This window comes from Channa argus, chromosome 8, assembly GCF_033026475.1.
Source record: "Channa argus isolate prfri chromosome 8, Channa argus male v1.0, whole genome shotgun sequence".
Lineage (NCBI taxonomy): Eukaryota > Metazoa > Chordata > Actinopteri > Anabantiformes > Channidae > Channa > Channa argus.
In genome coordinates, this window is record NC_090204.1 from 12,507,803 (window position 1) to 12,523,001 (window position 15,199).

At 38.4% G+C, this 15,199-nt stretch overlaps 2 protein-coding genes across 4 annotated transcripts; both read left to right on the forward strand.

Annotated features, from left to right (window-relative positions):
- The first annotated feature begins 58 nt into the window (after positions 1 to 58).
- On the forward strand, positions 59 to 8,426 carry ftsj3 (FtsJ RNA 2'-O-methyltransferase 3). Its single transcript, XM_067513861.1, has 21 exons — positions 59 to 234; positions 387 to 492; positions 932 to 978; positions 1,361 to 1,440; positions 1,610 to 1,709; positions 1,900 to 2,094; positions 2,195 to 2,310; positions 2,518 to 2,622; positions 3,214 to 3,314; positions 3,426 to 3,512; positions 3,607 to 3,759; positions 4,086 to 4,221; positions 4,770 to 4,966; positions 5,288 to 5,405; positions 5,600 to 5,681; positions 6,150 to 6,291; positions 6,397 to 6,491; positions 6,745 to 6,847; positions 7,283 to 7,466; positions 7,627 to 7,721; positions 7,830 to 8,426. The coding sequence occupies exons 1-21, from the start codon at positions 168 to 170 to the stop codon at positions 8,062 to 8,064; spliced, it is 2,544 nt and encodes an 847-aa protein (XP_067369962.1). The 5' UTR covers positions 59 to 167; the 3' UTR covers positions 8,065 to 8,426.
- A 1,262-nt stretch (positions 8,427 to 9,688) lies between these two features.
- clcc1 (chloride channel CLIC-like 1) lies at positions 9,689 to 15,192 on the forward strand. Of its 3 annotated transcripts, none has more exons than XM_067513852.1 (12): positions 9,689 to 9,817; positions 9,940 to 10,139; positions 10,252 to 10,359; positions 10,756 to 10,863; positions 11,075 to 11,296; positions 11,914 to 12,054; positions 12,153 to 12,252; positions 12,463 to 12,560; positions 12,921 to 13,067; positions 13,158 to 13,676; positions 13,802 to 13,845; positions 14,450 to 15,192. In XM_067513852.1, the coding sequence occupies exons 2-12, from the start codon at positions 9,969 to 9,971 to the stop codon at positions 14,502 to 14,504; spliced, it is 1,713 nt and encodes a 570-aa protein (XP_067369953.1). In that variant the 5' UTR covers positions 9,689 to 9,817; positions 9,940 to 9,968; the 3' UTR covers positions 14,505 to 15,192. The 3 variants fall into 3 exon arrangements, with proteins under 3 accessions (XP_067369953.1, XP_067369954.1, XP_067369955.1); XM_067513853.1 differs by having other exon boundaries at positions 9,707 to 9,826; XM_067513854.1 differs by lacking the exon at positions 13,802 to 13,845 and having other exon boundaries at positions 9,716 to 10,139.
- Positions 15,193 to 15,199: the final 7 nt, after the last annotated feature.

Genomic DNA, 15,199 nt, shown 5'->3' on the forward strand with positions numbered 1-15,199 from the left:
AGAAACCGCTCTGAGTGAAGAAGAAGAAGAAGAAAAAAAATTTACAGCGTGACGTCAAATTTCGGCGCCGACTTAGCCACACGTGTTGTTTTCATGGACGTGTGGGTGCTTTAAGTTACGAGAAAGTGATATCTGTGTGTTAGAGTTCACTTAAAAAGAGTTCAAACATGGGGAAGAAACTAAAAGTTGGAAAGACCAGAAAAGATAAATTTTACCATCTTGCTAAAGAAACAGGTAACGTATTGCTCTGAGGAAATATAAGCTTTAAACTGTAAGCATTGAGGTAGCCGGTTTGTTAGCTGACTAGCTTGCATTAAAAAAAGCTGCTTGATTCGGAATTTAAATCGCTAGCTGTCAGTGATGTTTTGATTTATCTTTTTTTTAAGGTTATCGCTCTCGTTCGTCCTTCAAACTCATCCAGCTCAACCGTAAATTTCAGTTTCTACAAAAAGCCAGGGCTCTGGTCGACCTGTGTGCTGCTCCGGGTGGATGGTGAGTTGCCTCTCAACGTCTGATCCTACAATTTACTACTCGAGAGTTAAAAATAAGGAAACATAAACATTTGAAACATTGAAACAGTGATGATACTTATCACTTAATAAAATCATAAATTAAACAATAGGTATTCAGAAAATGAAATAGGTGGTGTTTTAATCTTTTTTATTTTGCTGTGGTCCTGTAGTGTTTTTGTCAGTTAGTCAATCCTCACAATACTTTCTATAAATTATATTGTGTAACATTAAACCATAACATACTTTTTATGACAAGGACATTATGCTAAAATGACACACCTTTTACCCAAACTGTAAAAGATGGAGCTTTTCTATATTTATATACTCTGCCTAGACAAACTATATAAAATAAGTGACCAGCATACAGAGGAGCATGGGAATGTATTACACTGACGGTGTTAATTAAAATATCCTTGCAGGTTACAGGTAGCATCCAAGTTTATGCCTGTTTCAAGTCTTATTATTGGTGAGTTTCTGGTTTTATTTTCAAAGTCAATTAACTCTCATCCTCTTCTGTGGTTCTAAATCATTGCTCAGTATCATAGTTACCCCGAACTACTGAAGATATTGATATGTTTAATCAATTAATCTGTCTTTTATTTGATTGTTTGCTGCTGTGAAGAAAAGAGTAAAAAAGTTTCTTGTAGTCCAACAACAAATTATTTACATGGGGAACAAATTGTTATCTTAACATTGTGTTAACTGTATATTTAAAATAGAGAAAAAAATTTCAGTGGCTTAAGCAGTTAATGTGGTTTTATCTCTGGTTTCATGTATTTGTTTAGAAAAATTCAGGAAGAAATATTATAACTGGGATAACTGGACGTTTTACATTTTTCTCCTTTCAGGCGTTGACCTTGTGCCCATCAAACCCATTCCCAATGTAGTGACGCTGCAGGAAGACATCACTACTGAGAAATGCAAACAGGTGAGGCAGGGGCTGCAAGGTTCAGGGAATGAGAAGGCTTCTTATCTGGTCTGCTGGGAGAGCTTCACTGTGTACCAAATATAACATTTCTCCAAAATCTAAATTTATTTTGTTGCTAAGATAGATTTTTAACTAGGATCGGTTAAGTGAGATATCTCTCATTTTGCAGGCTTTAAGAAAGGAGCTGCAAACTTGGAAGGTTGATGTAGTTTTAAATGACGGAGCCCCAAATGTGGGAGCCAACTGGCAACATGATGCCTTTTCACAAGGTAAGTATAGCTAAACAAAAGTTTAAAGACAGACTGAAAAAACATTAAATTAATAAAATCACATCTTGGGTAGAACTGACAATAATAGTTTGAATGAAAAAATCTAATGTTTTCCTCCTTTTTTGGACTGAATTGCATTTCTGACATAATTTTGAGGCTGATGTCCCTCTGTTCTCCTCTACACCCCCAGCTCATCTGACTCTTATGGCTCTAAAGTTGGCCTGTGAGTTTCTGACCAAAGGTGGCACATTCGTCACAAAGGTCTTCCGCTCCAAAGACTACCAACCGCTGCTCTGGATCTTCCAGCAATTCTTCAAGAAAGTGCAGGCTACAAAGCCACAGGCATCCAGAAATGAGTCTGCTGAGATCTTTGTCATCTGTCAGAGTCAGTTCCAGCAACAAATTATACTCGGATTAGAGGAGAAATATTTAATTTTGATGAATACCTATTACATTTACACTAAGTTTTTGTTGTTCTTAACCAGGCTTCATTGCACCGGACAAAATTGACAGTAAGTTCTTCGACCCCAAACATGCATTTAAGGAGGTGGAGGTGCAGGCCAAATCTGTGAGGGAGCTGATTCCTGTCAAGAAGCCAAAGGCATGTACATTGTGTGGGATGATGGAGTAATACATAAGCAGAGTTTAAAAAATCCTTTTCAAGTAATCTGTTCTTACTGACCTAAAAAGGTTTTTACTCATAATTTAGCTTTTTACTGTATGTGGTGTGATAGCTGTCAGTCACACACAACACATTTTCTGGCTTCAAATAGCCATTTGTGACCAAACAGCTCTTTGTCTGTTGCAGGCAGAGGGTTACGAAGATGGTGATTTGACACTCTACCACAGTTTCACGGTGACTGCTTTTTTAAAAGCTGACAACCCTGTGGACTTTCTGGGCAAAGCCAGTGAGGTGAGATATCAGTATAGCATTTAAAAAAACCGTCTACTTTCAAATTACTTTTTTTAAAAATCTCTCCCATCAGGAAATTAGCCAGGACGCACACAATGGCAGAGCTGCCATGCAAGGGGCTCAAATTGAAGGTTTAATATCTTGTCTAAAACCACTTTGACATATGGTAAAGTGGAGCTAAGGATCAAAGAGAGGCGAGGACAATGTACCTCATTTGCCTTAGCTGCCCCAAACCTTTGTCCAAGCTTGTCAAAGATGCTAAACGAAGATGGAATTCGGATCATCTTTCACACCGTACTTGTGAAGCGTTTACACCTACAGTTTTGTCTCTTTTTCATACTGTTCAATCAAATATTACCAACAAAGGAGTTTGGCTTTTTTTTTGTATTGTGCATTTGTGGAACATGTCAAGGTATATGAATTACAGTATAGAGTCGGAGCATGTATGCATTTATAGTGTATATACATGGTTCTTGGCGGGTACAAGGAAGAATTGGCCATAAGTTAATCACCTTATTTAGAAATGATGCATGAGATATCAGACTAAAAACCTATTTTTGTTGCTATTCTCATTCTGTCTTAATCATTTAGATCAGTTTTGACAACGCAGACCTGGAGTCTCACTCTGCCACGAGTGACGAGATAAAGGAGTGTTGTCGCGACATCAAAGTGTTGGGTCGTAAAGAGCTCCGGTAAGCCTGTTGTCCTACTGATGTCTGTGCTTAATTCGTGACGTGGTCATGTGGGAAAGGTTTGTCAGTGCTGCCAGTAGTGTATTTTCACTTTTTGCCCCACATTTGTAGCCTGCTGCTGAACTGGAGGTCCAAGCTGAGAAGATATTTGGTAAAGAAACTGAAAGAAGAGGCAAAGCAACTTGGCAAGGAGATCAGGTAGACAATGCTTGACAGCAAATTTATAAAAAGCCACAAAAAAGTATTTGCTGTGTCACAGAAGGTCAAAACTTTTTTCTGCTTTATCTTTTAGCCTCGGTTCATATGAGGAAGAAGAGAGCAATTCAGAGGAAGAACCAGACAAGAAGAAGAAGAAAGAAGAAGAAGAAGAAGAAGAAGAGGAGGAGGAAGAAATGGAGAGGAAACTAGCAGAACTGAAAGCTGAGGAGGTGGCTGAACTCAGACGGTACAATGAACCTTTTTCTTGTTACTTAGCAATTTTATTTTTGGGATTTTCTGTAACCATTTCTTATTCGTTTGATTAATGAGTCATGCTTAATTGCAAGTTTGTCTGAATAGTGTTTGGTCATATTAAAGAGTGTCACTGTGGTTTCTTACCTACAGTCTTAAGTTGCAGCAAATCTGGTAGTTATGTATTGTTACACTTGAATTCACAATAGGCAAACTACAGCTCTTAATTTGGATTCTTGTGGAGAAATATGTAGTTATGACTAATGGTTTGATACCTGTTAAAAAGACAGCAGAGTTTATTGAACTGTCATGCTCCATCAGGAAGAAGAAGAAGCTGCTGAAGGAGCGGAGAAAGCAGAGGGAGAGAGTTGAACTGAAGATGGACTTACCAGGTGTCTCGATCGCTGACACTAATGACTCATCCCTTTTCTCCCTCGGCACCATCAAGAAAAAAAAAGTAAAATATCTCCCACATGGGCTGATGCATTGTCTGAACACATCACACATTATTATATTTGTATACGGTGCCTGATAATAGTATTCACCCTCTGTACAATTGAATACTTATGCAACCATTTATTTTCGGTTTTGGATTAGTAATCAATTTAGAATTACTTTGTAGGGATCTGTTTTTACTTTTTTAATTGTATTTTTTTTCTTCTCTCTAAAAAGCCAAATTAAATCTACCATGATACTGGAATGAAACAAGATCAATATATTCAAGGAAGTGAATACGTTTTTAGTTTCTAAATGGATTTAAATTTCAATGTATCTACAGTAAAACCTAAAAACTCTGGCTTTTATTTTTTGGATGAAACACTGCAGCTGATTTACATTAGAAGTCACCTTTTTCACAGCTCTGACTTTGAGCATTTCCATTTTTTTTTTTTTTTGTTTCAAGCTCAAAAAAATCCAAAGTTAAGTCTCCGACATTTAAATAGAGGCATATCAGGGTTTTAGAAAGTCTCATTTGGTATTTCTTTGGTCTTCACCACTCTCAATCAGGTGCTGGTTGACTTATCTAAAGGGGATATGCAGGCGGCCGACACTCTGACGGAAGGAGATGATGACCTTCACCTGTCCGAGGATGAGGAGGATGATGAGGCAGATAAAATGTCTCTGGCTTCTGATTTAGATGAAAAGGACTTAGAAGAGGTAGAACACAGACAGACAGAGCTGGAGAAAAAGGCCCCGAAGAAGAAGTAAGTTGCTGTTGAAGACTGCATCAAAAAATGCAAGGCAGTGTTTAGGCATAGGTGGGACAACAATCATCTCACAATGCGCTGGTGAGATGATTGATGTATCTTGATGTTCATCCTACACTTCATCATTAGGTTGTCATACCTGTCCACATGCAAATTAAGCCCTTGCATTTGAAGCAAACATTCAGTTTCATCCAACTGGGTTGATCTAAACAATTTAAACAAATTTCTATTTTCCCGTATCTGTGAGTCTAGTTCTGCCGTGAGTGGCTCATACCTTGAGAAAAATGTGTTCTCTAATTTTTTGGATCCAATTTCCAGAGTACAATTTGCTGAGGAAGAGGAGGAGGAGGAAGGGCAGGAGCAGAGTGGTTTGCTTGTGGAACTGGAGGGAAAGGATGTGAAAAAGGAGCGAGAGACCAACCTGTGGTTCAGCAAGGTTTGTTTACAAACCTCACTTATACAAGCTCTAAAATTATTTCCTTGTTCTCTCATTTTGACAGTCACATCATCTTGTGAGATGTCCTGTGATTGGTCATCGTCACACAATCATTAATTTCCCTCATAGCTTACACTTGAGTCAATTACTGTACCACCTCTGACCTGTGAATTTACCCTTCTACTGGCCTGCAGGGCATCTTCTCTGAGATTGACCTCGAAGGAGATGCAGAGAGCGAACTTCAACAGACTGAGTGGCTCCAAAACAAACTAACAGGTAAGAACCTCCCCTGGGCAGTGCGATGGTAGAGTGGTTAGCGCTGCCGCCTCACAGCTAGAGGGTTTGTGGTTTAAATACACGGGTGGCTGTGGGCTTTCTGTCTAAAGTTTGCAAGTTCTCCCCATGACTGCATTGGTTTCCTCCCGGTACTCTGGTTTCCTCCCCCATCTTAAAGACTTGCATGTTAACTGGCGACTCTAAATGTGTGAAATGTTGTTTGTCTGTCTTTGTATGTCTCTCTGCTTTGGCCTTGAGATAGACTGGCAACCTGTCCAGGGTGTACCCTGCCTCTCACTTACATTTTAATACATTTACATGTTGAAAAATTTTACATGTAAAAAAAGTTCCTATTCAAAAATGGAACCATAAAACAAACTGCATCACTTTTCTAAAGGTACTACTGTACCTGTCTTAAATTTGAGACTAACATAACAACTGTAATTTTTCTTCTTCTTTTTTTATTAGGAAAAGGCAGAAAGAGGAAAGCTGAGGAAGAAGTAAAAGCTCAATTGGAGGGGGAAGCTGCTCTGCCAAAGGAGGAAAAAGCGGGACCATCACAGGTAGCTGAAGAGGACAGTGACTCTGACGACAGCAGCGATGATGAGAAGTAAAACCCGATATATTTTGTCTATGGTGCTTTGTTGAATATATTTTATTAACAGCTGAACAAATGTACAAAAAATATCACTTTAAACTTTGGTTCATTTTTCAGAGAGATTAGCAGGATGAAGCAGGCCCGAGGGGCTGGTGAGATGTCTGGCGAGGCAGATGATGATGACTTTAAGGTCATGCCCATAGAAAGCACCAGTGAGTAATAAAAAATAATGTCATTTATTCCTGCACACTTTTGGTTTGCCAAAAAAATAAAACAAAGAAGCCCTAAATAAGTAGAGTGTTTTCTGCTTGAACATGGAGAAGGAAAAGGGGGAGCACATTTTTACATTTGCTGTGTTTTTACCTGTTTTACCAGTTTTTACCTAAAACTAGGTAAGACCAGTAACCAAGTGGAGCATCAATCCTGTGCGTGTGTTTCATCTTCATGTGGTTCTGTGCTGCTTAGGTAAGAAAGCTAGGATTCTGGATGCTGAAGGTCTGGCCCTTGGCTGCCAGATTGCTACATCTAAGAAAAGAGCTCGAGACATGGTGGACAGCTCCTTCCACAGGTGTGTGGGTGTGGTTGTGGTGGCCCTGTATCAGAAAGGATTTATCAAACATAATGTGATATTTACCTTTGTTGTGGTACTGCATGTGAACAGTGTTCTTCATATAGTGACAAATCATTTTTTGTATGCAGAGTTACACATTGTGTTTACACTTAGTATCTGAATGTAAAAGAAACAAAAATATTAAATTATTGTAATAATTTTTTTTAATTAATATTTAGAATATTATTTATAATAATATTTAGAAATTTTACTCTTGGGGGCATTTGGTTGGTTTTGTACTCTGATTTTATTTCCTAACCAGTTACAAAGCTATTGCTCTGAATCCACATCATTGAGTGAAACTAGTGTTGACTATATTGACAGAGAACAGCAGTATTAGTAGATCTTAGTTGCTAAAGTTTACCATATGTTGCTCATTGTGTGCTGCTGCAGATTTGCTAGCTCAGAGGAACCGTGGGATGTACCGGAGTGGTTTCTGGATGATGAATGTAAACATCGTAAGAAACCAGTGCCAGTCACCAAGGAGATGGTGGAGGAGTACAAACAAAAATGGAAGGAGATCGATGCCCGACCCATCAAACGAGTTGCTGAGGCCAAGGCCAGAAAGAAGAGGAGGGTAAGATGAAGGGAAATGATAATGGTTCAATTGTTGATAATAGATCATTTAAAAAGCGGTTGAAGACACAGGGAGTTAAGACTTTTAGGACACTTGGGAATCAGTGAATAACTAATATTATTTTTCTAGGTCTTAATTCATTTCAATGTGACTTTTCCAGATGCTAAAAAAGATGGAGCAGGCTAAGAAGAAAGCGGAGGCAGTTGTTAACACAGTGGACATCTCTGAGAGGGAGAAAATGGCTCAGCTGAAGAGGTATGATGTCACACCTGCAGGGTTGGACCTGCATGCTGACATAAAACTACACCTCTAGGAAAAATTATGTTTTAATTGTTTTTTTTTGACTTTCCCTCATTCTGTCAGTATCTACAAGAAAGCAGGCCTGGGGAAAGAGAAGAGGGAAATAACATACGTTGTGAGCAAAAAGGGAGCCGGCAGAAAGGTGAGACGGCCTGCTGGCGTTAAGGGAGTGTTCAAGGTGGTGGACAGTCGCATGAAGAAAGACATGCGAGGGATGCAGAGGAAAGAACAACGGGCTAAAGGAGGCAAAGGAAAAGGAAGACAGTCAAAGGGGGGCAAAGGGCGAAAAGGAAAATAAATTCCAACCCTTATCAATTTTACCTTGGTGTGTGATTAAACACCCCCGATCATGTTGCATTGACGGATGCAAAAAAACATTGCCATTGGTGCCCCCTTTTAGCTGCTTTTGAGGTTGTGTAAACCTCTGGTCACTCAAGATCTGTTGTGGTAATAAATGCTCGTCTTCAGTGTATGTCTTTTTTTGTTTGGAAGACGTACATAATTTGACTTGCATGGAGGGGATTTACTGAACTGTAGATCACAGTAAATTCATTACAAGTTTATTACAACACCAAAATGTTCTTTAAAAATGGTAGTATTCCTTTTGTAAATATTATATACACATTCTAACAATAAATGATTTGGTAAATTGTAATTCAATTAATGTTTGCCTTTTTTGCGAATATAGCAATTTTACATTTGATTTTTATGGTTGCAATCAAATCACTTCCATATTTTATCTGCCTGGCCTCCTTGAAGTAAGGTTGCTCTTGACCCACGTACTGCAACGTTCTGCAATGTACTGAATCGTTGGGATTATAATTTTTTTTTTTTTTTTTACTTATAAAAACTGTTAGTCACCAGCTAACAGATCAATATTTGATTTGAAAATAATTGTAATTTAAAACTTGCTCATTATTACACTTACTTTTGATAGGCCTGTACTAAGTAGCCTAGCTCTTTTGCACTTTAGTTGGATTTTGAGTATATCTTAGTAATATACAGAGAGGTACTGTATATTTGAATGAACTCACTTTTAGATTTTTACACCCTATTAAGGTTTGTGTCATATCTGTATTATTCCAGAGGTCAAATTCAAGAGGTTGTTTATAGTTACTTCCTAAATTTGAATATGTAGCCGAAAAGACAGTGAATACCAATGCAACTGGGATGAGGCAATTACAGTTATATGGAAAAAGGTTGGAGGAGGTTGATAAAAGAGTTGTAGAAGAAGCACTAAAGAAGAATGAGTTTCCTCATTTTTGTATTGGTGTTGGGTATTGTAAGGTTAATTAGATTAAGAAGTATACGTATGTGTACTGATGATGTCATTAAGGCTATCATATTGCTTTGATGTTTGCGTTTATACTTCTATACAAAGCAGAAGTGAAAGGCTAAGTGTGTAGCTGTGGAGGCCCACGGTTTCTTGCCGTGTTCTGTGGATTTAGCTATACTTTCAGAAACTTGTTTGATGAAGCTGTTATGTGAACGTGTTTGTGAAATTACTGTTTTTGATTACTGTTCGGTCCATTATAAGTCGAGAAACAAATACAATAAATGTACAATGATCTCTGGAGTAAACTAATTGTTGGACCATCGGATACAAGTAAGATCGCCTCTACAAAGAAAATATAAGACTGAGATATATTTCAGATGATGTCATCTGGAGGAGCTCTAAAAACAAAACAGGTTGACTATCATTACAAACTCCATAGTGTGAGCAACGAGATGACATAATCTGAATTTAAGGTTCTTTTAAGTGATGTCATCTGGAGGCATCTTTCAGATAGAAGTAGAGAGATATTTGAATGTAGGGAAGTCAAGGGAAGTTTAATGGCATTTATGTACATGTACTACCCAAACTAGTTAACCTAGGGTCACACTCTGGCATAGAAGGGGGGCGCTAATGCACCAAGTACGCCGGATGCCCCAGACAAGTCAAGAAGAAGAAGAAGAAGAAGAAGAATAGTGTCGATTACTTCGCGAATAACATTACCACCAGCGCGTATTAGAAAGCGAACATTATGCCTTCATATTAACAGCAGTTCAAGGTTGGAATGGTATTGATTTCACATAACTGGTGCTAACGTTAGCCAAAAATAAAGTAGACTTTAACTGCTAGTACTTTCGCTTTCTGTAAACTGTTCAACTTATTTGGATTTCTCCACTTCAGCTAGCTAACGCCAAGCCAGCTAACAGCTGATGGGTAGTTGGGAAAGCGCTTCTACTCTCTGTGCCAGGATGCTTCGTGTTGTCCTGGCATGCAGCCTGTCGCTGGCCCTCATGGGACAGCAGGTGGAGGACGATTGGGTAGACCCTTATGATATGTTAAACTACGATGCAACCACCAAAACGATGAGGAAACCTACTGAGGTTGGATGACACTGGATATTTAACGCGCATTTATTAAAATCTGTGTTGTCCTGAACAGGATGAAGCTTCTATGATATATCTCTTACACCTTTGTGTTATGTATGACTTGCAGCCAGCAAACTATAACAATGTGGCGACTAAAAGAAGAGAGTACACTCAGGACTCCTGCCAGGCTCAGCTGGCATCTTGTAGCAGACATGTAGAGGATCTGCAGAGACAGGTTAGTGGTTTGGGTTGATTTGATAATGTTACAAGACCGCTTGTACATATAGTAGGAAAGTAAATAGAAAACATGAGAAAAAAAATAAACGAGCATACAAAGCAGATAAATTATTATGTATAAATTGAAGCATAATCACGCATAAAATAACGGTTAAATTAAAACATTTGCCTAGTGGTCTTTCATGAAATCCTTAAGACTGCCCTGCACATGTTTTCTGGAGAATAATATTCATCCTTCAACCAGAAAGAACAAGTTCTATTCTTAAAAAGAAGCATCTGCCCACCTGATTGTCCTTCGATAATATACAAAATCCATATCTGGGAAATGGGGGGGAAAAACTCCATTAATGGAATCAATCATGAGACATAAATATTCTGCTTTGCTTCCATTCAGATTGAAGAACCTAAGAAGACCAAACACATCTCACAGCCACCTTCATGCAATCCAGTGTTCAAGAGATTCTTTAGCAGACTCTTAAATGAAATACGAAGGGTTGGTTTGGTAGGTGGTCAACTCATTTTTGGATGTATTATGTGTCAAATCATTTTTGCCAATCTTATAAGCACCCACACACGTCTCTGGTTAAATAAAGTATCCTGACTTTTCTAGCTCTATTTAACTTTATTGAAATAGTAATTAGATGTGACCCAGCTGTAGTTGGCACAACGCATTATACTGGCACTGAATCCCATTTGTCACATTTTCTCCCCAGCCCAGTGACTCCTCAGATAGCTTCTACGATGCCAAGGTCAAACTGTCACAACAGTCCATCACAGAAATTCAGACACTTCTCGAGGGTGAAGACGGCTGTAGAACAGGAGCTCTGGACAGCGCCATCAGTCAGATATTGGTGGATCTCAGACCACATGACTTTGAAGCCTGGAAATGGCATTTTGAAGACACCTTTGGTGTGGAGCTTGACACACTGTTAAAAGTAAGTTTGTTCTTTAAAGTTTTTGTTCACAAGTCTTTAACATACGTCAGTCATGTGCTGTCTATTGGGGAAAAAAACTGAATTCCACTCTTTATAGTCTGAAGTTTGTTTTTTCTCCTGGATACAAAGTTAAACTGAGGCTTTCCTGTCGAAAAAAAAACAAGTTTTGCTTTTAGAGCAGATTTCTCTAATTCTTTTCAGATCAGAGTCGGTACAATTTGGTTTATAAATTTGCACTGTAAAAAAGGTTTATATGCAGATATACAGTTATTAATTTTCCACAGTGTATGCAGATGCGTTGTCCCCAATATCATGTGAGAACTGTGTAACCAAACACTTGCAAGCGTAATGAATGTTAGGAATCAAAGGCAAGGTTGCATACATTGGACTGGTTTTTCATTATGTAGTGGTAAACAAATTTTACCCTCTAGTTTTTAACATGCATTACAGACCCCAATAAAATCCACTGATTTCATGTAGCCTATTATTTTCAATTTGACAACTAAACTTTAAACTTCTAACAACTAGCTCCTAAGCTATGACAAGGTTTACAGTCCAACTGGCTTTTTAATATACTTACTTTGGTTTACAAATGGTTGTCCCTGCTTGTGTTCCAGATGGGGCTGTGTGTTCTGGTCTTTATGGCCATCATCTGCACTCAACTGTGGTCAACGGTCTCCTGGTTTGTACAGTTCCATAGACTGTTTGCTGTCTGCTTCTTTGTCAGTATAATCTGGAACTGGTTTTATTTGTACAAGGTGAAGACCAGCTTGTTCAGTTCACTTTCTCTTATTTTAGCTGTCATTTAACTTCCTTTAGACCAACAAGATGTTTACCATTAGATTTTGTTTTTCAGATTGCCTTTGCTGAACACCAAAAGAACATAGTAAAAATGGACAGTTTCAATGAAAAATGCACTGGAGTGCAAAGAATTGGCTGGACTGATAGTTTGAAAGGTAACTAATAACAAGAGTAAACATACTGCATATTGATCCATTCACCCACTGTGTCCTGCATTTACCTCAGTCCTCACATGTTGCTTGATGTCCAAAATTATTTGGAGTGAATTAAAGGTATATGTCTGTTATTTTAAATGTTTGCTCACTGAGCTTACTGTCTAGTTTGCTTCAGTTTTCTGTGCTGAAAACTGTTTCTTTTCCCTGCAGAGTGGTACAGAAGCACCTGGACTCTCCAGGACGACCCTTGTAAAACATTCTATGAAGTCCTTGTAGTCAATCCCCTTCTGCTGGTACCTCCAACCAAGGCAGGTCTCTATGCTGTGTTGGGGTTGTATACACTGATCAGACACAACTCTAATACCACCTGATGGTTTTAATGTTGTGGCATGAACTGGTCTGTGGGTACAAAGACCCAGAAAACCATTAGGTTGTTTCAAAGTTGTGGCTGATAGATGGAAAGCTGTGTATCTAAAAAGCCTGAAATAATGACAAATGCTATAAATTCAGATTTTAGTTCCATAATGTTGTATTGTAATCATAATTACACCATGCTCAAATCGCAACGCTCACAAAGCTCAAATTTTCTTAAGCATTAGAACTTTAAAAGTTGTGAAAATGGTGCATAGTGTACAAAGTTGTGTTTTAAACATGTGTCTCATGTTTAGGCAATCTCCGTTACCATCACAACCTTCATCACAGAGCCGCTGAAGCACTTAGGCCAGGGGATCAGTGAGTTTCTTCGAGCCCTCCTCAAAGATCTACCAGTAACTTTGCAGATCCCAGTTCTCCTCATTATTGTGCTTGCTATTGTGGTGAGGACAGTTCCTATATTTTCACTGACACGTAAATAAATTCTGATAAAAAGTGTCAATAATTGTATATTTATTTGAATCCTTTTATAGGTGTTTATGTATGGAAGTGTGCAAGCAGCCTTCCAGCATGGCATTACTGCTCCTCTGCGTGGCCCCCGAAGGGATCCACCTGCTCCAGAGCTGGTGCAACCACAGCCGCGACTCCTTGGCCCCTTGGGAGGAGGTGACGGACCACCACAAGTCCCAAGGTATCAAGTCTATGATGGCAGATTACACAGGAACCAGGTTCATCAGAGACGGGGCAACAGACTCCAGATGGAGCCATCCCAGTTGCCTGTGGAGACTCTGCAAACTGTCTACCTTTCCAACAGTGAAGATGAGATGGATGGTGGGTGGTGTGAGGCAGAGCAGAATGTCTCTACTGAGCCAAATTCAGAAAACCAACAGGAGGCACAAGAGGAGCCAACAGGAGCAAGTGGTAGGAGTCTTTCTGCCCAAGATAAAACTAAACCGACTGAATCAGATTCAGCTCAATCAAAGGAGACAAATGAAGATTCGGCACCCAGAACTAAACCAGCAGAGAAGCAGCCTTCACGGAGTGATGTAGAGGTGAGTTCTTGTGAAAATACATTTGTCAAATTTATTTTACTAATACAAGACTTAAGACGAACAATAGCTCTTCTCAACCATAACTGCAACTTAAGCTGAATGTTGGTTATTTTTTAATGCTTCAGCACTGCTCATGGAGTAATGGAATATTCACATGCAACATAAAATGGTAAAAAAAAAACTACTTTATAATTTTATTTAGGTATTTTATCTTTTACTTTTGTCTTTTGAGTATAGCTTCTGATAATGTCTTATGCTAGTGAATATATTTCACCAGCATCCTCTGGATAGATTCAACAGATAGCATGTATGTTTGTGTTGCCGCTGCTTCACCTTTTGAGTTTCTTTCAACTTTAATAAAAGAAATGATTAAAGCAGTAGATTTCAGCTGGGATGCTATGACATACTTGTAACATGAACTTGATAATACCTCAAATCTCTTAAAATCCAATGCTTCATTTAAGGAGCTGCCAAATTGTTCTGTTACCACAAACAATTAGAATTTCATTAATGGTGTTTTGATAACAACTGGTTCTTTACTTGGAGCTACCTTAATTTTGTGTGCCACAGCAATAAAAATGTTGCATTCTACTGCATACGAATACATTTTGTTTATTAAATCTTATTGCCCTTTGAGAACTTGTAGGAAACAATAAAAAAACAAATTAAGCATGCAACTAAATGTCAGTGTCAGATGTTTTGGGAATTGAAAATATGCTCTTAGCCATTTATAGTATGTAATATATTTATGATTTAAACCACCCTATGTTTAGGAGCTGGGAGCCTTACCTGAAGGCAACTCTTCTATCCCACACAATGAAAATGTGAAGCCACCTGTTCAGGAGACAGGTCAACAACCAGCCATATAGTGGATTCTACACTATCAAAGCTGCAAGATCAGGATCATCAGTGTCTGGTGCTTTTCGTTGGTCTTATGAAGTGGACTAACTGATGATCCCTAGGAGAGTTAATGATCTGACAGACTGATTTACAGACAGAGATCATATTTACTTGCACTTGAAAAACCTGGTTACTGTAAATCCACAAACATCTAGCAGATAAGTAACATAATTTCTCATCTACTTCTGTCTTATTTTGGAAGCATCTGTCACTGAATTTAACTGCTAATTTTTACACAGAAAACTGTCTGAAATATGAAGAAATATGTAGGGGAAAGCATCTTCTATGTAGTTGCACTTTGGGTGGACTGTTTCTACTTTTGTTCCGTGAATGTAGAAAATCAGGTTTCCCTAATTCCCTACCTCAATTATGGAAACCAGGGTTTGGTAAAATACATTTTTAAAATAATTGTTGTTTCATGTCTGCTAAATGTGTAAATAGAAAAAGGTAAAATCGGGTATTTGAAATTAGGTATTTTAACTCTGGGTATTTTAACTCTGTCACAGAATTGTGTAAGTGTAGAAGGAGAACTGCAGTATTGTTATCTGGGTGGGTGACCTCCAAATATGATGTCCTGGTTTTAGTTTATTAGCAAATAAATCTTACTCTGACCCCATATCTTG